Genomic DNA, 27,205 nt, shown 5'->3' on the forward strand with positions numbered 1-27,205 from the left:
GGGGGAGGCATTGAAGGGGTTGAAGGGATAAAAGGGAACAGGAAACTGATCTTAACTATTTTAATTTAAAAAAATTAAAAAAATATATATTGGTATGTGATTTTGCTTCAGATTCAGTAAAAATGTAATATAGCCTTAAAGTTTATATATATATATATAAAAAACTTTATATATATATATTTTTTCTATATGAAAAAAATATATATACACACAGAATATTTCCCCAAATACCCAAGCAATGGATGACTTTGAGAACTGGTTTATGATAAAGTCTTCAGAACTACCCTGATACTTCATGAAGGAGAGACTTTTTTAATGGTGTCTCCCCTACCATTTCTTCCTGCCCAGGAAGGTGTTCCTTTTTAATGGCATCATTGCTCACTGGGGATCATACACGATTTTGTGACATTTGCATCAGTTTTCTTCACTGATTCTGCCATAGAGACACCAGGAAAAAATTGTGCATCCACTGGGCAGCTAGTGGGTCCAATGGGAGACCCAATTTCCCAGGGAGCTTTGGGGCAATCTGAAAGCTATTGGGTGGCACTGAGTTTCAGGCAGGAGCTAAGGATGCGTCTTGCTAATCGGGGGACCCAGTGGATCCAGACTTGAGGGCTTGCTCTGAAGGAATTTGGGGCTCGGGATGGAGTGTGTCTTCTGTAGGGTCCCGGGTGAAGGCAACCAACCCTTCATGCCTACCATGGAAGGACATTGTGTGTGTGTGTGTGTGTGTGTGTGTGTGTGTGTGTGTTGTAGAGGATGGAGGGGCCTGAGCTCAGACATTATTAGACTTCAGCATATCACTTCTCCTTTAACCTATATAAAAGGTCGGGCTCGGGAGTTAAAGAGATGGCCCAGTGGCTAAGAGCACTTATTGGTCCTGAGTTCAATTCCCAGCAACCACATGGTGGCTCACAACCATCTGTCATGGGATCCGATGCCTTCTTCTGGTGTGTCTGAAGACAGTGACAGTGTGGACTCATATAGTCTAAATAAATGAGTCTTAAAAAAAAAAAAAGATTTGGCTCTATTTCAGACATGTTCAACCGACTCAGCTAGAAAAATTGAACTTACCATAACTCCTTTCAAGATAAGTGAGCACTGAATGGAGTTAGCAAAAACAGCCAGAGAAGTCATTACAGAAAAGTGCATGTAAGAGACACCCCACCACCAGCACACACACACACACATGCACACACACACGCATGCACCTACAAGAGCAGAATTCAGAAGGAATCATGTGGCCAGCGTACTTGCCCTCTCTGGAAGGTAAGTTCTGGGGACCGCTTCAAAGCTTTTATTTCCTGAGCATAGGCAGCTCTGAACGCAGTGTAAGAAAGCCTTCTGCGGATGGAGAGGCAACAGGCTGCATATGGTACGGAAGGACAGACAGACTCCCCCAGTTCACAGCCCAGCCTAAGAAACGTGGAAAAGATATCACACGGGACTTCTTGAAGCCCCAGCTAACTGTCTGAGGTTCTGGGTCTCCAAAATGGATTCTTCCAATCGCAAGAGCCAATGTTGGAGGAAAAAAAAAAAAAAAAAAAACCAAAGCGCATTTGTGGTGTTTGTTGAAGTTGACTTCCAAGAAACTAAAGCAGGTAACTGACTGCCAAGATTCACTACAGCAAAGTGCAGAGTTAAAACAGGAAAAGGCATATTACGGAGGACTGGGGGAGCCCAGCACAGGTTTCAGAGACATTTCTTGTCCAAGACCACACAGGGGAGCTCTTTTTCTTTTTCACCTGACTATGTGGGCCGCAAGCGGAAAACCTCTCAGAGTCTCAAGGCTCACCGGGGGAGGGGCTGCTTACAGAGGAATAGGCCACTACTATGTAACTTGACAGAAACCAAGACCCCCCGCCCCCAACAATGAAACCAGGTGCACATCATTAAACTTGGTGCTCACGCAGAGCCGACTGACGAACCAGTATAGCATTCTGTGACTGTGACAAAACCCTCAAGGCTAACAAAAACCTTCTGGTGGCAACATTCCTAGGAATCAATCCCCAAGGGGTCAGTGAGCAGCTTCCTTGAGGTTGACTCTTCCAGATGGTGAGGCACAAGGTTGATGGAGACTTGAACAAAGCACTTAGGGGGGAGAGAAAATCAAAGATGGCTTCCACCATCCAAAGGCTGATCACAAGTTAGACAAGGAAGCCCCCAGCTGTAATTATGTTTTTTTTTTTTTAAGTTGCTCTCTATTTTTACGGTACATGCTGTGTTTATCTAGCAAGGATTTAGTAAATTCTTGCTAAAAAACCCGTGAGGCTCATTCCAACTGTGGGGCGGAATAAGGGGTGCTACTGATCCGTTTAGCAGTTGTGTGGAATATGGGGCTGAAATGCAGATAAACTCGTGAAAGGTGGGGTGTAAAGCTCATCGGCGAATGGAGGTGGGGTGCAGGTGATGAGGCGGTGACGACTTGGGTCAGTCACAAAAGCTAGCTGGTGTGCTGTGTGACCGTCTGAAGAACAAGAAAATCCAACAGTCTGCTGCCATCGTGGGACTGTTTCATTCAGACATTTATGGGGGAGAGGGGGTGATGTTTTTCTTGTCAGGGGACCACTCACCCTGCTGCGGTCTGAAAGGGTTTTCACAGATCCCCAGGAAAGGTGCAGAGGACCACAGGTTGTCACCGTTTCTCGCCTATCACCATCCCACCTGTATGAGTCAGGGTTCTCTAGGGTCGCAGACGGTATGGAGTGTCTCTATAGACTGAGGGAATTTATTGAAATGACTTACAGTCTGCAGTCCACCTCACCCGACGATGGGCGGCTGCGAATGGGAAGTCCAAGAATCCAGTAGTTTGCTCAGCCCCACGAGCATAGACGTTTTAGCTGGTCCTCTGTAGCGGCTGGAATCCTGAAGACGCAGGCTCCAACAGATGTGCTGGCACGAGAGTGTAAGCAGAATAAATGCTTCCCTCCTCCTTACATAGGCCTCCAGCAGAAGGTTCAGCCCAGATTAAAATGTGTGTACGGCCATTGCCTGGACCCAAGCTGTTCTATACTTGGAACTTTACTTCTAACGACCCCACCAGGCTGGCCTTCAACTCAGAGATCTGCTTGCCTCTGTCTCCTGAGATTAAAGGTGTGTACCACCCTGCCTGGGCCCAAGCATGGCCACTTTGTTTCAGGGTCTGGATCAAAAAAGCCTGCCTTCCAGCCTCAAGATCTGATCACAGGCGTACCTTCCGACTCTGGATTGCAGTTCATTCCGGATACAGTCAAGTTGAGTACATTCAAGGGAACAGTCATCACTATACCCTTTCCTATGAAAACTATTCACGCCACAGGGCCTGCTCCTGACAGCTGTGCCTCCAGTCTCCGTGCCCTGACAACCTATATTGGAAGAGATCATGCTGGACCCTGGACCCTGCACTGGCCAGTTTGCTCATCCGGAGAAACTGAAGTTGAGGGCTGAGAATCTGACTGCTTGGCTCTGCTGTGCTCCGCTCATCCCATGCTTGCCACTGGTCTCTAGAATAGGCTGGTTTGGGTATTTGCAAGGCCAGTAATGTAACAACTGTCTAACCCTCTCAGGAACCCATTCTACCTGCCATATTTTGTTTGCAGGTTTCCATCAACTTTCTTCCAAGTCACTGGTCCAGGTACGAGGATGTCTGTCTCAATGTTCCAAGGGCTTTGTGGAACCTCGTAGAAATGGCTGGCTTACTGGTTAGTACCACTGGACACTTTGTGGACGTTATTACTAATTTTAAATACGTTCGTGTCTAAACTGTAGCCTAACAAAGCACTCAAAACCAACGTGACAGAGCCCCACTATCACTCCGATGTTAACTGCAGAGTTCCAGTGAAAGCCTGCTAAAACTCCTTAGTTTTGCACAAGCCCTAGCCACACTGCTGATTCTGGAAGTCTCTCAAGAGACTTGGAACCTCTCAAGCTCTTTTCATTTGATTATTCCCTAAACCTTAAAGGACCAGGTTCTACCTAAACTAATCTAAGTTGCCTTTCAAGTTTCTAAAGCAGACACATGCCTTCACAAAATGACCATTAAAACCTGACTTGACCTAAGATGTCCACTAATGTCCTAATGTCCACTGCACCAGAACTGCTTTCTAACACTGCTGTTGACTTGGGCGATCGGTTACCACCAGCAGGGATCAGCCTGGACCTCCACCTCCCCAAGGACTCGGAAGCTTTGTATAAGTTTCTTCCTCCAGACACACCTCATTACCCAGAAGGAAAAAAGGCCACGCAGGATTAAGTGTTTATTTTAGTTCAGTTAAAACAAACATACATTGTTTCATTGAAACTGGCATAGCACTCCCTGCCAACAAGCCACAGTGGCCTGTCAGCCTCTACAGTACAGCGGGGGACATTTACACTATATACATACAAGGAGTCCACGTGACTTCCATTGAAATCACATGACAAGTTACCAGATAGCCGTGTTGTACCTACTGCATTTTGAAAATTTAGACACCTCATTTAAAGCTTTTAGTTTGATATCTGAACTTGTGTTGATGGCCGACCAGTTTATTGCAAATACAATTTAAACAAGTTATTTTCAATTTTAGTATTATACACAATGTCAATATTGAATTCTCTGTACAAGTAATCCGGGGACCTATATATAATGTGAATTCATCAAAATGCAGTTAAGAAAATTTAGGGGGAATATATACACTTGAACCCAAGACCCAATTCCAACAGTATATACAGCTTATTTACAGATACATATGGACAATGTATGTACAGTTTACCATAAATATTGAAAAATAGGTTAGCTTTAATGGATTAATGCTGCTCTATAAATAACAGTACAGTTATTGAGACGTTCCGTGGAAGACAGCAATGCAAACCGAGGTGACGGACAGTGGTTTTAATACTGAAGACTGCTCAAGACTGAGAACTCGGTTTAGGAACCTCAAGGCTGACAGAGCCCCAAGCGTTGGAATTTGGCTTGAAATTCATTGTGAACCTTCAGTTGTGCTCTCTTCACACTCATCGGCTGTGAGGAGGATCCTGGTTGCCATGGCACCTTCTCTTGGATGTCTGTTCCTCAGCTCCCCTGGCAGACCTTAGCGGCGACTCTTTTTAGGACTTCGAGCAGAAGTGCCAAGTCTTTTGACTAAAGGTAGGTTCTGGACTTGAAGGACTGAAAAGCAGCAGGGTGGAGTGTCTTCTCACTGTCTACATGGTCCCCAGCAATTTCATCTTCGGGACAGAACTGACCATTGGTTGTACCCAACGTAGCACTACCAGACGTCTTCCTGTCTGCAAGGGTCTTTAGTAGCAGACACATCTTGCCTATGAATTTAGTCACATATACAATACAAGACTGTAACAAAAACCATGTGTGTCACATTTGTTCTGGCCCTTGCCTCGAACCAAAAAAAAAAAGTTTAGTTCAGGAGAAAAACCTCAGGAGCCAGATGACCGATTGACGATTCCACTTGCTTCCCTCCACCGCTTAATGGAATTATGTATATTAGATCTTAGACATTATGCCTGATGGGCAAGTACCACATTATTTAATAATATATTCACCATACACCGTTAACATACAGTAAATGTGCTCTTAAAGCCAAGCCTCAAAGAAATGCTTCCACTTGTAACTGGAGCTGAAGTGGAAAGCTAAGCATGCAGCTGGACCAGAACTGGGCACGATCGCTCGTACTGCTTCCCTAACTGATCACTTGTTCCATGTTAACAAGCAATTCTGCATCGTACAATGAGATGACGATCCAGTGCGAGTTCTTAGAAAGCTTACTGCATGAGAAACCCAGTGACCTTTCTGAAGAGAGCTTGCAGTGTACAGCACGGTGCAGCCTGCCGTCTAGACCTCTACTGTAGACACAAGCAGGGACACAACTGAGCCGCGTGTTGTCAAGTAAATCACGCTTCCAGTAGGCGAGCATTTGAAAGTTCTACTGCTTTCTATTGGACCGCTTTGGCCTGCGGGCCATCAAACGCCCATTTTCACTTTTGGAAGCGATGTTTTAAAGGATGGGCCCAAAAGCATGACCCAGAGTTGACAGTAGAACTCTGGGGACAGACGCAACTGAATAAACCCTGTTTTACCCAATTGCACTATTTGGTACCTCAAAATCAGTTATTTCATTTCCTACAGTGTTTCCCAGCCTAATTGAAGACACAAACATTTTAGTTTTAATGAACCAATTATCTGGAGGCAAAGACAGCGATGGACGGGGGGAGGCTCACCAGATTTGGTGCAGCCATTACCAATTGTCCTTCAAATGAATCTGAAATGAGCAAAAAAACCATGCTAACTCATGGTGCAACTCTGCATAACATTTTCCCGAAAATGATTTTGGGGTAAAAAAGTATTTGGCTTATAATGCCTATAAAAAAGGCAAATAATTTCATAATACTAATATTCATTTTTAAATATCAATGAAATTGTTTCACGGAGTTTATTGACAACTGGTTCTGGATAAAGTTCAAAAAATGCAATTTCTTCAAAGTAAAATAGTGCTTCTGAGGTCTTTTAAAGTATTTTTGTTTTTGGTACAAAAAATAAGTGTTTTTCTCAATGCTTATTTCAATACTTTGCTGTAAATTAAGAAGTGTTTCTCACATCGAATGGTTCCGTTAGGCACATTCAAGTAAAATCATAAAATATCCAAGTTAAACAATGAGACAGCCAGACATGTGGCTTTGATAAAAGTCCGTCCATTCTCTGGAATGGAATAAACTGTCACTTCCCTTAACCCAAGGCTCGTGGTTTTTGGTGTTAATATCCATTCCCTAACACACAGATAAGCTTCTTTTTAAAAAAACCAAAGAGAAAGAAAAGTTCACTTATTCTGCATCCAGAAGAACCAGCGAGGAGGCTGCACTTCAGAAGGAAGTGACCCGAAGCATCGGGTGAAGTCTGAGCGAGTTGAGTGGACTCAACGCGGCAGGCAGATGGACCGTTCGGTTTGAGTGGGGCGGTTAATGTCCGCCTGCAGAGGCATCGTGGACCCAGTCCAGGACAATCAAGCCCATGCTTCCAATCATCACGACTACGCCACTCAGGAGAAAACACAGAGCCTGCAAGAGGCAGAGAAAGAAGACGCATCAGCAAACACCCAAACATTTCACCTCGTAATACTTAGATACTCCAATTACACTGACTAAACGTTAATACTTACAGATACTCCGATTACACTGACTAAACGTTAATGGGATCAAACTGTGTTACTTGTAGCACAAAAAGCCTGCATGTACTGTATTGTTGAAGCCTTCTGAATTCTGCAATTTTTCATTATTTTCTCCTCAAGCAAAAACTCTCCTTTTCAAAGAGTTAAGACTGGACTTTTGTGTTGTGCAGTTTTCTTTCAGAGCAAATTGAGTCCGAGTTGGTTAGACGTACTCTTCAGGGGTCCAGAGACTCACGTCCCTCTAATCACTTCCTTATGTAGTGACTTCCCTACCATTAAACTCACAAATGTAAGGAGGTAACCTTGGTTTTGCAGGTGCCTCCTGGGCTCAACTTTGTTCATTTCCAAGCAAAGTTCACCCCGGATTACTCCTCTCTTCATTCTTTAGACCAGAATAGTTGTGGACTGACACTGGCAGGCCTTTACTCTGAAGTATCCCTTGCTAGGACTCTGGTTCCAAAGTTCATGGCTTGTGCTCAAAGTGTACCTTCCACTTTGAAACAAGAAGCTACCAAACCCAAGAACAGAACACACAATGCCAAACGCATTCAGAGCAGGCCCCCAGGGGCTCTTGAGACCTCACCTTCCCGGAGCCTATATATAACCCCTGATGTGCACTTGTGTGCCCATACACAGGGCATCGGCACTGACGATTACTATTCTTTGGTGAGTTCCCTGCAATTACATCATCTACTGCACAGGAGTTCCCACACCCCCTGCCCATTCTCTCTGGTGAAGGGCTTCATTACTAAACCTTTATAAGAAGAGAGACAAAGTCCTCGTCTTGTGGCCATCTCACTCACCCCAATCTTTTGCACGGATCTCATGGGTTCTTTCTTCACTAACTTGATGTAGAAGGCAGACGGAAGGATGAAGATCAGCATTGCAGCGGCCGATGCACCTGCAAAGCGACGGTTGTCATTTGAGCATCATTTGAGGGCTCACCGAGCCTGTACTTCAAAATAGTGAAATAAAAAATAGTACGGGTACGATCGAAAACTCACCAATGAACCCGAAGATGTCCCTGATAGTGGGGACAAAGATGACGAGCAAATTGGTGAAGGCCAGGATCGTCACGGTGATGACACTGTGCCGGAACCAACTGAACTCTTTTGTAGGGCACAGTAAGTGAGTGACTGAACTCCGGATCTGAAAGAAAGTCAAGTGTCGTTTACTAACGACCCAACTTTAATACCAAGAGTTTGCAAGAAGCCGAGACGTATCGGAGGCAGTGATGCGTTTCTAGGGACCTGATACGCTACTCTTGCCCTCTGCACTAAGATCTGGAAACTATGCTATGTTCTAGTCACTGTGCCCAACCATTTATACAAGTTTCCTTCTTTACCACACCCCGACTCAGCACTGTTGCAGGAGCCAGTGGTTACTCACTGGGAAAATGACGACAGGGACAGTGAGGGTGACGGCCACCAGCACAGCCAGGCGGACAACGAGGAGGAGAATGTCAGTTCCCACGATCGCAGAGTAGGTATGTAGCAGTTCTGACTCCACGTGCTCTGTGGGGACACAGACCAGAGACAGGCGTCAGTGTGGTTTCCTCCGAGATCAAGCGGCAAGGCAGCGAGCAATCTACAGTGAAATCTGCAGTGAAACTTTTAGCTACTCACACAGTGACTGTAAACTAAGAGGCTAATAAGATTAATCTGGAATTATGGTTAATGCAATTAAAGTAACATTGGAGGAAAAATTTTTCTAAATACTGAGATTTAGTCACATGACTTCCAGTGAGGTCTACCAGGAGCCAAGCAGATAAACCCCAGTTTGGCTGTGTCTGTGTGTGTGTGTGTGTGTGTGTGTGTGTGTGTGTTACATGTTAGTTACAACTAAAGTTGGGAGCAGAGATAGCATGGGCTCCAGAGAGCCAAGAATACCACAGAAACACCAACCAAGTGGCTCACACCCGTTTTGGAATCTGGACCCCAGGAATTGCGGATTAAACCAGATTGGAACGTTTTATAGTAAAACTGTACATACGATGTCAGACTCATCCCTTTCTTAAATTAGGCACTATTTACCGTAAAATGTCAGGTATCCGAAGAGGGCGGCAAGCAAATACATCAGAAACATGGCGAAGAAAGAAATCTTGGACACGTTCATCATCCTTCTCCGGCTGCGGCTGCACACCCACAAAAGAGCACAAGTGTGTGTTTTAGCAAGTCCCATACCTTACGGCTTCAGTCTAGGCCCAACAGGCTTAAGTGATAACAGATCAATTACCTCTTCAGCTCTTCATAGATGGGAAGGACAGCGGGATGGCAGACAAAGGAAAACGTCAGGATGGGCACAGCATACACAGTCTGAAAAAGATACACCGCCATGTTCATACCCCCGCCAATTCACACGGCCGTACCCTCGCTGGTGACACACCCCTGTCAGTTCCTAGCTAAGCCTCACAGGACCTTCCACATCAAGCCTGGATACTCCTAATCCAGCTAACTATGATTATACTTTTTTTTTTTTTTTTGGTTTTTTTTTTTCGGAGCTGGGGGCCGAACCCAGGGCCTTGCGCTTCCTAGGCAAGCGCTCTACCACTGAGCTAAATCCCCAACCCCTATGATTATACTTTTGCATAATTAACTCCTATCCTCCAGCCCGTTTGCCAAGTATGATCTGTGTCTGACACTGGAGATGTGCTTCGAGGCCACGCCATTAGTGTGCCCGACGCCCTAGTCTAGGATAGATTGCGAAACTTACCCACCATCTATCATCCGTGCCTGTCTGTCTTAGGAGACATTTCTAAATCCCTAGTGGCAGCTTCTTTTTATCCTCCTCTGAACATTTTCTTTCCAGAAAACAGGACTGCAACCAAGTTACCTGTGAGTTGAAGATAAAGTAACGGGGCCTGCAAGTATCGGCCGAGGTGCTGTTGGATGCCAGCGCTGCCAAAGCCGCCTGGGTAAAGGTGCCGTTCACCGTTTCGTTAGCCATCAAAGCCGCTTCCACAGGGCAAGGAATCTGAAACTTCTTGCAAATCACCTGACAACAGAATATTGCACTTGTAAGCAATGCTGGGTGGCCTGATAGAGCTTTAAGAATGCATTTTCTACAGACAAAAACCATGACACCTACCACAATCAGGAAGAATATCATACAGAGCAGAGAAAGGCCGCTGGTATACCCCAAGTATCCTGGAGGAGAAACAAGAACAGCTTTAAAGGGGGCGACAGAGCGCACAGGACAGTAGAGCGCCATCTATGGGGTGTTAACAGTTGGGGGCTTTAAAAGGGTCCCGCCCTGCTGCCACCCCCAAGAGCAGTGCTGAGAGAGAGCCGTCCGCAGTTTCTGAGAATGCTAGCGGCTGGGGAGAGGCTCGCACCTCAGAAATGTGTTTGCTCACCTAGATTTCTCAGCAGTGACAATGGGAGAATGAGCACGAAGGACACCAGAAGGACCAGGTAGTCGCCGTTCAGATACCACAGCCTGAAGAGAGGAAAGCCAAAAATGAATGGACGGCACACCTAACTCGGCCACCATACGCACTGCATTCGAAAAGGACAGTTTTGGAGAGAGGACTCATTCTGTGACCGTTTGCTTCATGGGCTTCTGCACTACTCTTGTTGCTCTGGGAAGACCGCCAGCTGATTTCTAACATAAAACACTTCTGAAGGCCTGATCCTAGTGCAGGGAACAAAGCGGCTCTGTGCGGCCCTGAGCTTATCTCTAGGACGTTTGGGAAACACTGGACACCAGGCACTGTGGCTCTAGTTTGTAATGTCCAACACCGGGAAGGAGGAACCGCGGCGGCAGGGCTCGCCAGACGCTTGTCAGCAAGACTGCTCACGAAGCATTTCGATAAGGAGATTTTCAGACTTAAGATGTAAATGCACGGGCCACCACTCTCCCCCTAAATGAGACCGAACCGAACCCCTACTCAAGCGTAACTTACGTTATCATAGTTAACACCTGGACTGACCCAAGTGTTCCTAGTCCTATCCTTGCCACAGGTGGTGGTGGCACGCAGCTGCACTTTTTGTCCCAGAGACAGAGGCAGGCGGATCTCGAGGTCCAGGCCAGCCAGGATTAACCAGTGAGACCCTGTCTCAAAATAGCGCTATTCCTTTTAAAAAGCTTAGTTTTCAAGCCTTAACTCCCCGAGATTTCCACTCCACTCCTGGCCGTATGAGGACCCCACAGAAAAGTCACCCAGAAACACTGGCGTCTTGAACTTAAGTCTCCCAAGGCGGGAGGCAGCAACTGTGTGTAGCTTGGGAAGCCAATGAGCGCTGGCTGTTGACATTGGACCTCGCTTCTCCACTGGCACGAATAACTTTGCACAAGAGCTAATTTTTTAAAAACAGTAACTACAGCTGTACACTCTCTGGTTTTCCTTCATTAACTATTTCAAACATGACTGGTTTTTGGAAAAAGAAAAGAAAGTATCTTAACCAGCTCTGTACTCAGCAGCCACAACAAATGCCAATCGCAACAAGAGACGAGTTCGGGTGCTAACGAGACAAGTTTCGGGGCTGTGTGCTTGCTAGTCCAAGCTACAAGCGGGTCGCTGCAAACGTCCTCAGCTTGCGGGACCCTTCCTTGTCAGAAGTATTCCCCAGGGACTAGTCCTGGGCAAACTCCCTGGTTTACTGTTTGCTATCCAACTCTGACCAAAAAATACACCTGCGTTGTTTCTACGGATAACCTTACTCGGCACCTACCCATTCGTATCTTCAATGTTCATTAACGCCTTGATCACCAAAGGTAACTCATATTTCACTATGAAGAGGTAGCTTGACATAGCTGGAGGAAGACAGAATTAAACCATTACAAGTGCAAAATGGGGTCTGCGACGCCGCAGTCGCGGGTCACCACCTCCTGCTACTGAATGAAGCCTGCCCGAAGTGCCCTCGCCAAACTTACCTCCGATGTTCTGCATTGTAATCGATCCGGAGGCTGCCAGCTTCCCAGCCAGACCGTATGCCTTATGTCCCAACTGTTCGTATAATAAAGACCCTGTACGGAAGAACAGAGGGATGAGGCACCCCGGAATCCCTACTCCCCCCAAACTAGGGTGCACATTAAATGACTTGGGAAAAGGGGGAGGAGGGAAAGAAAAACCAGGAAAGCCACTGTACCTCCTTCGTTGGCAGTCTTGAGGAGGAGGTGAACGGAGTACAGAGAAAAAATCGACACGAACGTCAAGAGAATTCTGAGAAAAGGGAAAGGCACCCGGTTATAAATAAGCACGGCTTCGCACTCACAAACACTTCCTGCCTGACAGGCTCTGCTGCGGCTCCCTCTCCTAACCCGGGACTGACACTAACTTGCAGGTATTGGGTGAGTCTCATCCTTTTAGAATATCCACACTGCCAAATGCAGGAGACTCTGCAAAGCCCCCAAGTCCCAGAGGAGTAGAAACTTGTAGCCTAGCATCCTAACTATCTATAGGCCTACCAGGAGTCTCCCATAGTTTCGTTTAAAACTTGCCATTAAACCTAGTCCACAAGGCCTTCACCCCATGGACCAGACAGACTGAGAGAAAGAAGATGGGTGGGGTGGCAGGAACATTCGTCCAGTAGGACACTAGAATGTACCGAACTGGAGGGGGACAGCTGGGAAGACAGGACCGAGCATCCTGGAGTGCAGGACCTCCAATACTACAACAAGGGAATCATCAGCTCCACCCTTCCCCTTGGATTGGCAGAGAAAAATAAGGGGGAGCAAGGAATGCCTGACAGATCTAACACCACTGTCTTCCTTGAGGGCACCGGTCCCACGTTCCTTCTCCAAGGCAGACAAGGCAGTGATTAAAACAAGAAAAAAAAGCAAAAACAGCAAACGTGCAAATGAGGCTGCCACGTAAATTTTGACCTTGTATGGGCAAACTGAGGTGCTGGCAAAAATCCAAAACCAAAAAATAAACCCATCAGCACATTAAAGCGTGAGATGTGACTTCCTAAGGTCAGCCTTAGGACACCTGGTTCTGGGGTAACACCGAGAACATGACCGCTTGTGGGGGGCAGTTAGAGCAAATTAGGTGCTGTGTCTTACAGGGATGACAATGCCCCTGGAGGTCACTTTCAACCTGAAGATTAAACTCTCTGTAAAAAGGTCGGCTAGCCATTTCAGCATGTGGCTTTTGGCCCATTTACCCTTATATGCAATGCAAGTTTGGATGAATAGAAAAACTTACACCACCTTGGTACCGCTTAGCCACTTATCAAAAGGTTAATAGAGTACATCGTAAGCTATCAGAGCGGGATCCCAAATGCTCAAGGGTGACACCGTTACCTTTTACTCTCAGTTACGAAACAAGTTATCGATGACCGCACTGGTAGAAATTTAAATAATACTGTTCCCGGTTTTCATGGCAAGAGCTGGGAAGGGTTTCAAATACTGAACTCTGATTCCAGCCGTTCAAATTCCCAACAAAACCTGGAATTTCAGGCTGTTCTGTACCTAAACTTCCCGAGGCCTTGTTTTGGCAAGAAAACCCCTACTCTACGTCTTAAAACTTAAGCCAAGGCTTAACATCCAAGCCAGACTTAACATCCGTGTGGGCTCTCACGAAGCAGAACTTTTCTTATGAACATTCTTTTCTTTAAAATCACGATGGAGAAAGTAAATTGAGCGGTAGGTACCTAGCAGCTAATCAAAACATTTTAACTGTCGCAAAAAAGAAAGGGACAATTGCAGAGCGCGTCTTTCTCATCGGTGTGTAGATTATGGAAGTCAGAGGGGCCTTGGCCTCCAGCTACAGGCAGTCTGAAACTTCTGACAGGAAAACTACACACTCAACGTACACTACACATGCTCAGGTACTTGGAAACAGCAGGTCTTCCCTCCTGACTGCTCTGACAGCACTGGGAATCGCGCACGCCCGGCGAGCACTTTACTGCTGACCCTTCAATCATACCACCCACAGGTAAGTGACCCCCAACATGGGCAACCTCTAAACATGACTTGTGGGAAGAAGAGGATCAGCCAAAATAACTTTAAAAAACAAAAACAAATTGGTAGGCTCTTATTTAAAAGTCAGGCACCAATCATACGGATCTTGGAAGACGCTATTTTTTTTTTTAAAGGTGAGTTTGCTTTTTAGCATCCAGAAAATTATGACTCACTTGTTCTAAGACAAATATGTTCTAGGCTAGGTAAATATCACCACACCTCATATACCTCGAACTTGCTTTTCCTTGTGTGTGTATAGAGGGTCACAGGGTTTAGGGCGAGACAGTCGACTTATGGAACCTATTTGGAGCCACTCCACTTCCGCTTAGACCAAAAGTTCCTTACTCTAGACTCATCCGATCTCTTTCAGTTAGCAACACCTTCTGGAAAGACTGGCTTTTTTAACCCGTCAGTTTTAAGCACTACCCCTCGTTCTAACTTGCTTTCACAAGGACACACGGTACACATTAGAAACAGATTCGGATTTCTCACACTTTAAAATCTAAGTTATTCCTTTTTTAAACACTTTGAGAACAGCAAGCTGCTTTTTTTTTTTCTCCTGGAGCCAAGAATACGTTTATCATATTAACTGCCCCGCACGGCAGGCTCACTACTTACACATACTTACATAAAAAGAGCAATTCCAGTATTAGCCATGGCATAAGAAAGCCCAAGGATTCCACTGCCCACAATCGCATTGCTCAGATTAAATACTGACATTCCAAAGGAAGTAGTACCTGGATGCTACACAGAGGGAAACGATAACCAAACATATAACAATAATTAAAAGGAGAAAAACCACCTTTGGGCAAGTCAGATTTGAAATCTAAAAGTAACACTATTCGTTTACGCCACAAAGCCAGGCACATAAAGAGTACTGTCAACTTACAAAGTCTGTTTCGTACTTCTTCTTCCCCAGATTCGATTCAAGTAAAAAGTTCTGGTTTTCGGGGTCCACGTCCACATAATGGCTGCAAAAATTAAAAAAAAAATTTTTTTTTTTAAAAAAGACCATTGTCACCCAACGGAAAGATAAGAACATCACGTTTTTTTATAGTTTACATAGATAAAGATAGCCCTTCAGTTCCGCTTAAGTTAATGCAGGACTCGTCACATGGGCTAGGTGTTCTAGAAGGCAATAGGATCCGTCATGCAGTAACAACCGGGTAATTTAGGAGGCTACTCTCTCCGGGGCTGTGTGAGCAAGGGAAGAAGACCGGAGCCCTGGGCGAGCCTTCTGGTTCCTGGGTGTGAGCGTTAGCCTGTAACCGATAAGCAATCCCTCCAGCCCCGAGGCGACCGTGGGTGCAAGGTCTTTTTTCTTTTCTGCAAAGCTCACTTCTCCCACCTTTTTAGAGCAGCCTGCTTCGTGGGGTATGAGTAGTTGAAGTCACCGTTGGAGCTGTAACTGCTGCTGTCCTCATCCGGGGAGATGTTGAACCTTCCCATTTCGGTCTTCTTCATGCTGATCCGGAGGAACGGTGTTCGGCGCGCGGCGCGAGCTTCCTTTTGTCCTTGGCGGCGCACTGGCCCTCGAGGCTGCCTGCGAAGGTAGAAGGCGGCGCGTCAGGACTGCGGCGCCCGCCCGCCCGCCCGCCCCCGACCACGTGACGCCGCCGGGCGGCGCAGCGCGGCTGATTCATCCCCCGCCAGGCGAGTGGAAAAGTACCAGGCGAGCGAGGGGCGGGGGCGCGGCGAGGGGCGGAAAAGTACCGACGGCGGGGCCGCGAGAACAAAGATGCGCCCGCCGCGGCGCCCCTCCAGCCGCCCCGGCGCCGAGCCCGGTCCCCCCCGCCCCAGCCGGGGCTTGTTTACAGGGCACACGCCGAGCCCTCCCGCGGCCGCGGCTGCCCGGGGTAGCCGACCGCCGGCCCCTCCTCTACCCCGGGAGGAACTGATGCAATACCGAGGGGCGATTGTCAAGCCCTCGCGGCTCGCCTCTCCCCACGCCCGGACTTCACGATGGGTTTTCAAGCCAATCGAGTCACAAGACCCCGGCTTGCAGCAGAGGAGAGGCCCGCGCGCGGCTCCCCCTCCCCCTAACGGGAGGCTGCGGCCGGGTGCCCTCAAGCCCCCTCTGCTCCCGCCGCCGGCGCCGCCCGCGTCCCCGCTACCGCCCATCCCCCGCCTCACCTCGGTGCTCTCCCTGCGAGCTGGCCCACCTCACGGCAGCGTCTCCCGCGGGCTGTCTCGGTCACACCAGAATTGTAAAACGAGACAAAAATAAGTGTGGTCGGAGTCCCCCCCCTTTTTTTCCTTTCCTTTTTTAAATTAAAAAAAAAAAAAGAAAATCCCCGCAATCCAACAGGCACAAGAGATGGATTTTTTTTCTTTCTGAGATTTAATTATTCAAGAGATTATAAAAAGAAAAAAAAAGCGGGGAATGGCGGTCACGATCCTCCAGCGGAGACTAAGGGGTGGTGGCGCGGGCGACGGCGTGGCGCGGTGTGGAGCTGCCTCCGGAGCGCGAGTTATAGCGGCCTGGAGCCGCGTCAGTGGGCGGGGCGCGGGCGTTCGTCTTTGTGTATCAACAGCACCTGGGCTCCGCCTCCCGCCCCGCTGCCCCGCACCCCGAGTCGGGGGGCCAGCCGCACCCCGCTTTCCCGTGGCTCCGGCTGCCTTGGCACCGCAGCCCGTGGGTGGCCGCCACCCGCGGCTGCCGTAAGGAGCCGCTCCTTAGATTCCCTCCCAGCGCGGTCTCCAACGCTGCGTTTCGGGGACACATCCGGCGTGTGTGCGGTACCCTACACCCCCAGGCCCCCCCAAACCACCCCAGCCCGCGACTTAAGATTTACGTTAAGGGTTTTTCTCCCGCAGAACTTGAGCCAGCGCTGCCACGCTGTCCGGAGGGGCCCGGTTGTGTTCTCGATCTTTCCACCTAGATGTGCTTTCACTCTCCACAACTAGCCTGGTGAATGAGGGGCGGCTCGCAGTTCCGTGGCGGGATAGACTTTGGGGTTGCACGTGTCACAGCGTACTAGGGACGGTTGCGTTGGACCAGCAAGCCCTTAAAAGGGGTTCGGGGATGGGAGACCCAGCCCTTCCGAGGCCGCCTAGGGGCGCCCTGTTCCCTCTTGCCCGACACTTTCCCTCCTGCCTCCACCCCACCCCTGGTGTTAGCGTCTCCTCCGGCTTCCAGCGAGCGCGCGCCCTCGTTGGAATGTAGGCCTGGAGCTTTCTCTGCGGCCCGGATCCCTCGGTGGAGCTGTGGTCTTGCAGAGTCGGGCGACCCGGGGAGCCCCTGAGACTAGAATATTCGGTGCAGCCGGAAAGGCGAGGGCCCTTCCCTTTTCGGTTGAACAAAGACCCCTGAGGAGAGAGAAAATGCTGCTTGAATGGAGGAATAAACAAACGAGTTTGACCTAGTGCTCTCTTCCTTTGGGGGACGTGGGAGAGATTGGGCTGGGCAGAGAGGAAAGGGCTGGGTGTGATCACCGTTTTTTGCCTTCAATGTTTTCCTGAGGAAATCTGTAACGCTGGCTATTTCCGTGGCACGTAAGACTTGGGGTGCCTTCAGCCTGTGCCAGTGTTCGTGATTGACAGGGCAGGACCCCATTTCCCCTTTACACACTGTTCCTCATCCTAAACCTTTGGTCCCACCAGCCACAGTTAAACAATAGTCTTACATTAATGCTGCACGTCCCCTCGCCCCTCTCAAGTGCCACTGTCGCTTTAGATTTAAGAACCAGGAACGCCCTTTTTTCAGCCTCCCTTGATTAAAGGCCCCCCTCTCCTCAGACCTCTTTTTGGCAGTTCTGTTTTCTAAACTTTGGGGTGTCCCAACTTTATAAATCTGTGCTGTCTTGTACAGTCCTCAGATTGTTCAAATTTGTAGTCTTGTGTCGACAGTCTCCCCATGGAGACCGAACTCTCCTCAGACGGGAGGTGAGGAACTCGATGGATAATCAGAACTAGAAAAGTTTTGATTACCTTCTTTCCAAATGCTCACCCCAGTAACGTCCGAGCAGCTCCTCTCAGGAAAAGCTTGGTGGTGGGCTCGAGGAATCCTGGGAAATTCCTTTCTATCGGGTTTCAACTGATAAAAATCAAAAGGTCTTAAACCACTATTTTTTTTTTATTCTAGGTAAATCTCTTGCCCTCTGAATACTCCGAGGTATTCAGGAAGTTCTGTAGGTTGTTGGTCATGGCTGCAATTCGCAATACAACTACATCTATTGTCCTTTGGACTTTTTGGTGGTGGTTCATGCTATAGGATAGTTAAGGGGAGGGAGGGAGAGAAGGAGGGAGGAAGGGAAGAAGGGAGGGAGGGAGGGGGAGAGAGAGAGAGAGAGAGAGAGAGAGAGAGAGAGAGAGAGAGAGAGAGAGAGATTGATTGATTTAGAGGCCTTTATCCGAGTTTCTGGATGGTCAGAAACAGAATAGTTCGTGACCAAAACAAAGCAAAAAAGAGATTTTTTTTCTATCACCATTTTGATTCTTCCCAACAGCGAACCAAAAACACATGAGTGGGCCTGGAGAGATGGCTCAGCGGTCAAGAGCCCTGGCTGCTCTTCCAGAGGATCCAGGTTCCAGGTCTCAGCACTGAATGCCAGCTGACTCAGCTGACTACCGTGATAGCCAGCCCTAACCTGGCGACACTGTGCCCAGAAAGACACAACTCTACCCCAGACCCACCTACTATAATTATTAATGGCACTTCTTTCTAAAATGGCCAGGTTTGTGTAACACTTTATGCATTGGAACCCTAACACTACCACATCTAACTCCAGCTCCAGGGGATCTAAAGCCCTCCTCTGGCTTCAGGGGCGGTGGCCACAGCACACACGGGGGTGCACAGACGCTCACGCAGGCAAAACACCAATAGGCCTAAAAACAAATCTTTTTTAAAGATTCTGACCCAAGTGTTTCCCCACCGAGACCTCAACTGGGTTATCGCTGTTTTCCTTTGTCTAAAAGGCGGGAGACACAACTGTATCACCAGATGTTGCAAAGCTGACTCTGCACTTTTTAAACAGGGAGGAGGGACCAAGTGGTTGAGACTGATGAATTCAATGGCATCAACTTAACATTCTTCTTTGGGAGTAGGCTTGAACGGGGGAGAAATCAGCATCCTACTTGTAGCCATCCTAAGCGTTTTTCGGTGAAACTTGTATTTTGACTAAATAGGGTGCATTTTGGCTTGCGATGTAAAATGCACTTGCAGGGTATTTTTGAACCAAAGTTTCCAAAGCATGCCTGGGCTAGACTGGAACTCAGGGTCCCCTTTCCTTACCCCTGCCCCCTTTCCTTAACACCTAGAGTTGCAGCAGGAATTCAGCCTTTGCCACAACACCCGGTTTTTTGTGATGTAAAATGTACTTCTCGCCGAGAAGTCTGGAAGAACAATCTGATGGCCAATTCCAGGAGAGAAAGGCAGCCTCACAATAGCCCTGGAGTTTTCTTGAGTGCATTGTCAGCGTCAGTCACCGGAAAGTTTCGTGGGGTGGTTTTTGTTTTGTTGTTTTGTTCGTCTGTTTTTGTTTTGTCCCCCAGCCCCAGCCCCAACCAAGGTTTCCCGGTCTCACTCTGTAGACCAGGCTGAACTTGAATTCAGAGATCCACCTGCCTCAGCCTCCCCACTGGGATTAGAAGCGTGTGCCACCGCTATCCGGCACGGTTGTTGGAGGTTTTCAGTGAGAGTGGATGGCTACCTTCTATAGAATTATTTTTATTGCCTTATATAATAAGAGTTTTGTTTTTTTCTAAGGAGAGTCACGTTACAGGCTATAATTAGCTAACCTTCCCAACCTGATAAGCAGCTAGGCTTAAGAGTGATCCTCAAAGTTTGTCTATTCAGTGCTTCAGCCTACAGTGGGTTTGCTTCCCTGCTGCCTTCCATTTCAGCAAGTCTCAATCTGAGGTGGGCATCTGTAAGCCTGATTTGGCATGGTCTGCACTTCTACCCTGCTAGTGATGGACCCAGTGACTCTTACCTTCTGGTCGCCTACCTTCTGGAAATCCTCTAGACTGGGCCTAGTGATGTGGCTCTCCTTAGTAAAAATAGCAGCACGTCACTTCGTTTTGAAAAAAAAATAAATTAAAAAAAATTCATCCCTGCCACCTCCGTGTGTGTGTGTGTGTGTGTGTTTGTGTGTGTGTGTGTGTGTGTGTGTGTTCGAGTTCGTGTGCACGCATGCGCTAGTGGGCCTGTGCTCACAGAAGCCAGAGGGATGGGATCCCTTGGAGGTAGGGTTAGTGCTGACTGTGGGCTGCTGACAAGGATGCCGAGAAACTCTACTGTTCGGAAGGAACAGCACATGATCTGTTAGAGCTGGGCCCTCTCTCCGACCTCCTCACTTTTAACTCGGTTACAAAAAGACACTGACGTCCATGGAAGCTGTTGAGATGGCTCTTAAGAGCACTTGTTCACTCAGAGGACCTAGGTCGGACCCTTCGCACGCTCATGGTGACTCACAGCCATCACAACCCCACCCTGCAGGGCATCTGATGCCTTCTTCCAACATTCACGGCTTTGCACAGGTGTGCACACACACGCCTGTGTGTCACACACACACACACACACACACACACGCCCATACACATAAACGAATCTTTAAAATAGAAAGTCCGTGGCCTGCATCTTTTTTGTTCTTTGCTGTACCCGACCACCCGTCTCTTGCTCAAGCTGCCATCTCTGAACTGCCCCACGGGAAGGTCCATGTGGCAAAGGCTGCTGTCACTGGCAAAACCAGGGAATCCCGGAAGCCTGCCCGAGGTCACGAATAAGCTCGTGGGCAGCTCCTGCTTGGTCGATTCTTGAGGTGATTTTTGTCTGCAGGGGAAACCTTCGTCTCAGGACGAAGCTGGGATTCTTGACTCACAGAAACAAGTGATAACGGATCATTGCTCTAAACCGCTCTGTCCTGGCATCGTTTACTACTTATCAATAGGTGATCGGTATGGTCCTTTCGTACTCTGTGCTTTTGCCGGAACGCACTGCTTATTGTTTTCAATCACAAACCGTTTTCCATCTAAACCACTCCTACCAGTTAGAATGCTCTTCATGTGGCTTGTCTGCAGCTTTCTAACGCATCTGTCCTTAACTTAAACGCCACATCTTTGATTAGTTAGCTCTTCTAGGTCTGATGATGTCTCCAGCCATACCACCCTGAGCGTGCCCGATCTCGTCTGCGTTTGATGATTTCGTTTGAGAGTGATCTTATTCTGTAAAGATGTTTTGGACACTCCTTTGAGTGATGCCTGTATACTGCTTTTCTTTGTCTTCTTCTGTTCGGTGCTAGTGGGAAAAGCTCTAAACCTTTCGGGGCAGCCTCTGTTTAATCATATCTAACCTAGTCATTTATGAGAAAGTTCTCTTCAAATATATGTATAAATGAAATGTCCTTTTCCTTTTTTTCACCCATTGCCACCTACAGTTACGTTAAGTCATGTTTGTTTGATTAATTGATTGCCTGTTGCCTTCACCGGAATGTAAACGGGTAAAAGTTGGGGCTTTATCTAGTTTGATCGCCCTGTCTCTCTCCTGATTTAATCAATGCAGGAACAAAGAGTTTTGAGTTTTTCTAGGTTTCTCAAAAAAAAAAAATACTATTGGCTAACATGTCTGAAGGGCATCTATCGTATCCCTGACAAGCCACAGCAGACGTCCTGATTTCCCTATCGAAGCTGGCCCATGTCTAATCTAGTGGTGATTGATAGAGGGGCTCAACCGCCAGGCAAGTACTCACCTTGGATTCAAGTCTGCTTTGCTCTCAACCCATCCACAAGTCGGGGGGGCTCTACCTCTGAGAGTACAGAGTCCCTTGCCACTTACGAGCTGCATGTGGCTCTGGCCGTCGTGCCCATTTTCCTCCCGGCTCGATTTCTAATCTGTGTGTGGACTTCCATTCTTCGGAGTCACAGCCCATTTCTTACTCAGAAAATCTTCTCTGAACGTAAGTCAGTTTTCTCGCTTAAAGAAAGCAACCCTTTATTTCTCTTACTTAAAGCCCTCTAGCATCCCTTGATTGCAATCAGATCAAATTGTGTTTCTTCCATGGTGTTACCTGCCTGGCTGGGCCCTTTCAAAAACTTAACTTTTCTACTCTGTCGGTCCTTTCCCGTTAAATACCCTTAAATAACTTAACCTCAGAAATGTTTTTCTAAGCGGTGTAGCCAAGGCTGACATCCACCGTTGTATTTTTATTGTTTTTCTACATGAAATGAAAACATTATGTTCTTTGTCGGATGGGGGCAGGGATTTTCTGTGTAGTTAGGGCTGTCCTGGAACCCTCTGTAGACCAGGCTGGCCTTGAACTTGGAGATCAGCCTGCCTCTGCCTCCTGTGTGTGGGATTAAAGGCATCTGCCACTATGTCTGGGTTGCTCCTTATTAAGTGTACAATGATCGACTGATTGATTATGTCATACTCAAGAACAATGTACCTGGGGTTGGGGATTTAGCTCAGTGGTAGAGCGTTTGCCTAGCAAGCGCAAGGCCCTGGGTTCGGTCCCCAGCTCTGGAAAAAAAAGAAAAGAAAAGAAAAGAAAAAACAAAAAAAAACTTGCTAAGAACAATGTACCTTAATGATATCCACCCTGACATTCCCTTCCACCTCCCCAGGCACTCCTAACCTGTCCCCCTCCCTCCTCATGTTGTCCCCCTTTTTGTAACCCACTGAGTTCAGTGAGTGCTGCTTGGTGTCCTGTGGACTCACCCTGTTGGTGTGTAGCAGACAAGCACAACAGCAGTGCGTTCATGAGTGCAGCGAATGGCTGTGTCGTGTGCAGAAGATGCACACTGCAAGCCCCCTTCTGTTCTCTGGCTCTGTCTTTCTGCCCCTCTTCTACTGTGTTCTTCAAGTCCTGACAGTTGGAGGGTGGGTGCTGCTTGTGTTGGTTGTTTATTTGCTTAGGATCCTGTCACTCCCAGCATTTTCCCTCGCATTCTCATTCTGCAGTGTTGACCCCATACTGAAAAGATTGCCTTTCTGCGTGTCTTTGAGTCCGCACTGCCTGGTATCCTACACGATATGTTGGATTTTCCCCACTCATCTCTCACATGAGCTCTGACGCACTGCTTGTTGTAATGGCTCTGTTACCCACACGCTTCTCTTTTTCTCAGACCCACTCTTCTGCAAGACACAGATATGAAAATAATTGCTAAGACTTACTTTCTAATGGCTTTCTTTCATCTAATTAAATGTCAGTCTCATTCCCTTGTCCCAAGACAGTGCTACGCAAAGTTCAAACTTAAACACGAGCATTATAGTAAGATAATAAAATGACTTTCCTCCCCTCCCTCTTCCTCCAAAGCATACCCTTTCCTTCGTTCCCTTGAATTCCATGTTTTCTTGTTTTATTTTTAGATTGTCCAATAAAATCATATATTTTACGAAAAATGTTTTGAGGTATCTTTAAATCATGAAAAGGCTCAAGTAAGCTAAGTAACTTCCGCATTGCCTCACCTACGTCTCTTTTTTGGGGAGAAGTGCTTAAAATCTCTCTTTGAATATTCAGAATAAAATAATTAGGTATAGTCACCATGGTATACAACATGTCTTGTAAACTTACTCTATTTAACTGAAATTTTGTATCAGTGTGTGTGTGTGTATGATGGTGATGGTGGTGGTGGTGGTGGTGGTGGTGATGGTGGTGATGATGGTGGTGGTGGTGGTGATGATGGTGGTGGTAATGGTGGTGATGGTGGTGGTGGTGGTGATCATGGTGATGGTGGTGGTGGTGGTGATGATGGTGATGGTGGTGGTGGTGGTGGTGATCATGGTGATGGTGGTGGTAATGGTGGTGGTGGTGGTGGTGGTGATGGTGGTGGTGGTGATGATGGTGGTGGTGGTGGTGATGGTGATGGTGGTGGTAATGGTGGTGATGGTGGTGTGGTGGTGGTGGTGGTGATGATGGTGGTGGTAATGGGTGGTGGTGGTGGTGATGATGGTGGTGGTGGTGGTGATCATGGTGATGGTGGTGATGGTGGTGGTAATGGTGGTGATGGTGGTGGTGGTGGTGGTGGTGGTGGTATGCATACCAGTGCTTGCATCAGTAAAGCTAGAAGTCAATGTGATGAATCTTCCCCATCGCTTTCTTCTTGATCTTTTGAGACAAGATCTCTCAGGGAATCTGGTGATTGGCTATTCTGGCTCCCTAGCCACACCACTGGGATCCCTGCCCCTGCCTCCCTAGGTATCCCATGCTCATCGGCTTTTAAAAGCTGCAGGTTCCATGGCTGTGGACCCAGCTCCTCATGCTGGCTCAGTAAGCACTTTAACTACTGAACTACCTTGCTGTCTCCGAATTTAACCTACTGACTCCAGACCCACAGCTCTACTCCCTAGTTCTATAAATTCAACTGGTTTAGATTTCACAAGAGATTTCACAAGTGTAGTCTTGGCTGATTTCACTTATTAAAATGGCTTCAAGTCTTATCCATATTGTCATAGTCTATGTTTTCTCAATATTAATCTCTTCTGGGTCCACTAGAAAAGTCCTTTCTGGACGGGTGGTTGTGATGCATGATTGTAATCCCAACATCCAAGAGGCAGAGGTAGGTGGACCTCTGTGAGTTCAAGGCCAGCCTGGTCTAGAGAAACGTAAAAGATAAAGAAAATTCCTTTATGGCCCCGCCCCTATCACTTTGTATATTCTATTCTTGGGATAGAAATATAGAAAGTGCTCAATGAACAAATAATTTAACGTCTGCAAAATGGCTCCTATGCCCAGAGTAATGTAACGGAGCACTGTGCTGATGAATTAGGGCATGTTTCTGAAGTTGGAGGATACTCCCTTAGACATTAACTGCGGTAACAAAACATCCCAGCTTACTGTCTGAAAACAATTTAAATTATCTCTCAAGGTTTCTGCCAACCAGGAATTCAAGAGTTCAGTTGGGTGCTCTGGCTTAGGGTTCAACACAAAGCTGCAAACTCTAGCGGGGTTCCCTGCTGTCTTTCAGCACCCTTCACTCACCTGGGGGGGGGGCAATTCGGCTTGGTCAGTTGCTTCCTCTATAAGACTCCAGAAGCTGACGAACTTCTCCATGACATGGCTTATCCTGGTGCAGGCGATTGAGGAGAGACGGGGCAGACACTGCCTTTATGAACTGTCCTTCCACGATACCTTTCTCTCTTCTGCCAGACTGTATTACCCACAAAGACAAGCCCTGATTCCATACGGAAGGGCAGTGCTGTAGATAAGCGTAGGTGTCAGAGCGAACTCCTGGGCTATATTCTGGACGCTGGCCAACCAGAAGAGCCAGTCAGTGAGCACCAGATTCACACGGGGTTGTAAACCACCAGATACAATTGCAACAAGCATACTATGCAATGCAAAGTGGCTCAGATGAGGCTATAGTACACAGTAGGTCTGCAGATAGAGAAGTTTTAGCCAGGGCAGTCTTCTCCAAGACTACTACTAGTAGCTTGTTTTTCATTCTGATCTCTTTAATATCCCGGGGGTGTCCTCCAATTGGATCGCAGGTTGACTACTACAGTGTGGCTTCAGGGGTCAAAGGGCAGACATCCACAGAGCATATGTTGGGGGAAATGGCAAGTGTCAATTCTGTGAGTCAGTTTCATAAAGAAAGATAACTTCCTGGAAACACTGCAATGATATTTCATACTCCACTGGTCAGCGTCAAGGAACTTAAATCATGTTTAAAAAGTACCTTATGCAGTGAAACCATGTATTTGTAAGCTGTGTTGTGTGCAAGGCATGCTTGCCTCCACAGGAATAAAATTCTGGTGCCCCTTAGGACATTTAGCCCTAAAGGACATTTCAATCTACAGATATTTTAGTATAATTGTTCAATGCTATTTGGACTGTAAAACTTTCCAGGGACCTAGCGTCAACACTGTTTCTGTTTCCTCCCTAAAAGTGAGGGAGGGCTAATTTAGGTGCTTTTTGTAATGCTCATCGTAGGCATTTCCATGGTCCCCTTGCTAGGCACAGGGAAGAATGACAGTAAAGAGAAAGGGTTTATGGACCTAGTTCTTCCACCGACACCTGCTAATCAGCAATAAAAGGGTTGAAAGGTCCACTCGTCCACCACGGGTTGACAGAATGCTCACACTTAGAAGGAAAAGCTAATCGAGAAAACAAGGAGCGTGCACTCTTGAAACGTTGCATGTTTTACGGTGCTACATCCGATTGCTTTGAAAACAAAATCTCAGATCATCGCAATTTTCCAAAATCTGTTTTTAAGACCGAGTTAGCAGTATTCTTGTTCGAAGAAAAAGACAAGGATTCATCGATATATTGTGCCTACTTTGAAGCCACAATGGGCTGCCTTCTTGGCCTTCACTCAGTTCCGTGATCTTTGAAGGAAAGAAGGTGTAGAAATAAGGATTCATTAACATACCTGCAATTCTGCTTGGGGTGGGGGGACTACGGGCTTGGGTCTGAGATTGCTCACAGAAACTCTACTCTTGGCAGAAATCTTTGGCACGATTCAGTCTCATGTAGATGCTTGCATCTGGTTTCGAGTAAAACCTCTTTGGGGACAAATGGAGCTAACATCACTTCATTCGCCTCCAATTTAGCCAACACTAACCCGGGTGAACCGTTCGGAACCAACCCGTGGCTAAAGCTGTTATATCTGTTTCCTTGAGGTGAACCATGCACACACAACACACCCCACCCCTTTACAGCCAAAGAATGTCATGGCCATTTGTCACCTCTGGGTGAGCAAGGTCAAGCTCCTCAAAATTGCTGCCTGGGGATAAATTACGTGAGGCATATTTCTGGACGTGGAAAAAGAAATATTATTTATTTCCCTGGCGGGGGGGAGGTGATCCAGATCGGGTTTTGTCTAGGCGACCGTCGATTCCCTCAGGGAGCCTCAGCCATCCACCCCAACCGCTCCTCCCTCCGTCCAGCTCTATCCAGAAGTTGTGGGATCCGTGTTGAGCTGAGGTGTCGAGGCTGAGGCCGCGGCGACCCGCAGGCGAAGGCGAAGGCGCCAGTGCGCCGCTGCTCGCCTCTCAGGATGCCAGGCGGCCACACATTAGGTCGCCCCGCAGGCGTCCGGGCCAGCGCGAGTTGCTGGGGAAGTCAAGGCCCAGGGGAAATTGGCCTTGGTTTCCCCAGGGAGGGCGGGGCTTACGCGGCGGTTTCCCCCCGGGGAGGGCGGGGCTTGCGCAGAAGCGCGCGGGCGGGGGCGGGGCTGCTTCCCAGGGGAGGGAGGAACCCGCTCAGAGGCAACGGGCGGGAAGG

General features: G+C 47.6%; 1 protein-coding gene across 6 annotated transcripts; it reads right to left on the reverse strand.

Annotated features, from left to right (window-relative positions):
* Positions 1–4,222: 4,222 nt before the first annotated feature.
* On the reverse strand, positions 4,223–18,189 carry Slc38a2 (solute carrier family 38 member 2). 6 transcript variants are annotated; one of them, XM_032885562.1, is made up of 16 exons: positions 17,973–18,189; positions 16,176–16,227; positions 15,391–15,585; positions 14,932–15,013; positions 14,671–14,786; positions 12,227–12,300; positions 12,012–12,104; positions 11,810–11,891; positions 10,492–10,574; positions 9,969–10,282; positions 9,372–9,451; positions 9,170–9,270; positions 8,526–8,650; positions 8,141–8,285; positions 7,940–8,037; positions 4,223–7,026 (listed from the first exon to the last, which is right to left on the reverse strand). In XM_032885562.1, exons 3-16 carry the CDS (start codon positions 15,504–15,506, stop codon positions 6,928–6,930), a joined length of 1,608 nt encoding a protein of 535 aa, XP_032741453.1. In that variant the 5' UTR covers positions 15,507–15,585; positions 16,176–16,227; positions 17,973–18,189; the 3' UTR covers positions 4,223–6,927. The 6 variants fall into 6 exon arrangements, with proteins under 6 accessions (XP_032741453.1, XP_032741479.1, XP_032741471.1 ...); XM_032885588.1 differs by lacking the exon at positions 17,973–18,189 and having other exon boundaries at positions 9,969–10,130; positions 10,224–10,282; positions 16,176–17,943; XM_032885580.1 differs by lacking the exon at positions 16,176–16,227 and having other exon boundaries at positions 17,992–18,189.
* Positions 18,190–27,205: the final 9,016 nt, after the last annotated feature.

This window comes from Rattus rattus, chromosome 1, assembly GCF_011064425.1.
Source record: "Rattus rattus isolate New Zealand chromosome 1, Rrattus_CSIRO_v1, whole genome shotgun sequence".
NCBI lineage: Eukaryota > Metazoa > Chordata > Mammalia > Rodentia > Muridae > Rattus > Rattus rattus.

Bases quoted from the DNA above. Each gene is read 5' to 3' on its own strand.
- Slc38a2 (XM_032885580.1), bottom strand. From the start codon at position 15,506: ATGAAGAAGACCGAAATGGGAAGGTTCAACATCTCCCCGGATGAGGAC. The intron at 9,452-9,968 runs GTAACTTGGTTG...TATCTTTTTCAG, and splicing joins ACTTTATCTTCAACTCACAG to ACTGTGTATGCTGTGCCCAT. The intron at 8,286-8,525 runs GTGAGTAACCAC...ACTTTCTTTCAG, and splicing joins TCCCTGTCGTCATTTTCCCA to ATCCGGAGTTCAGTCACTCA.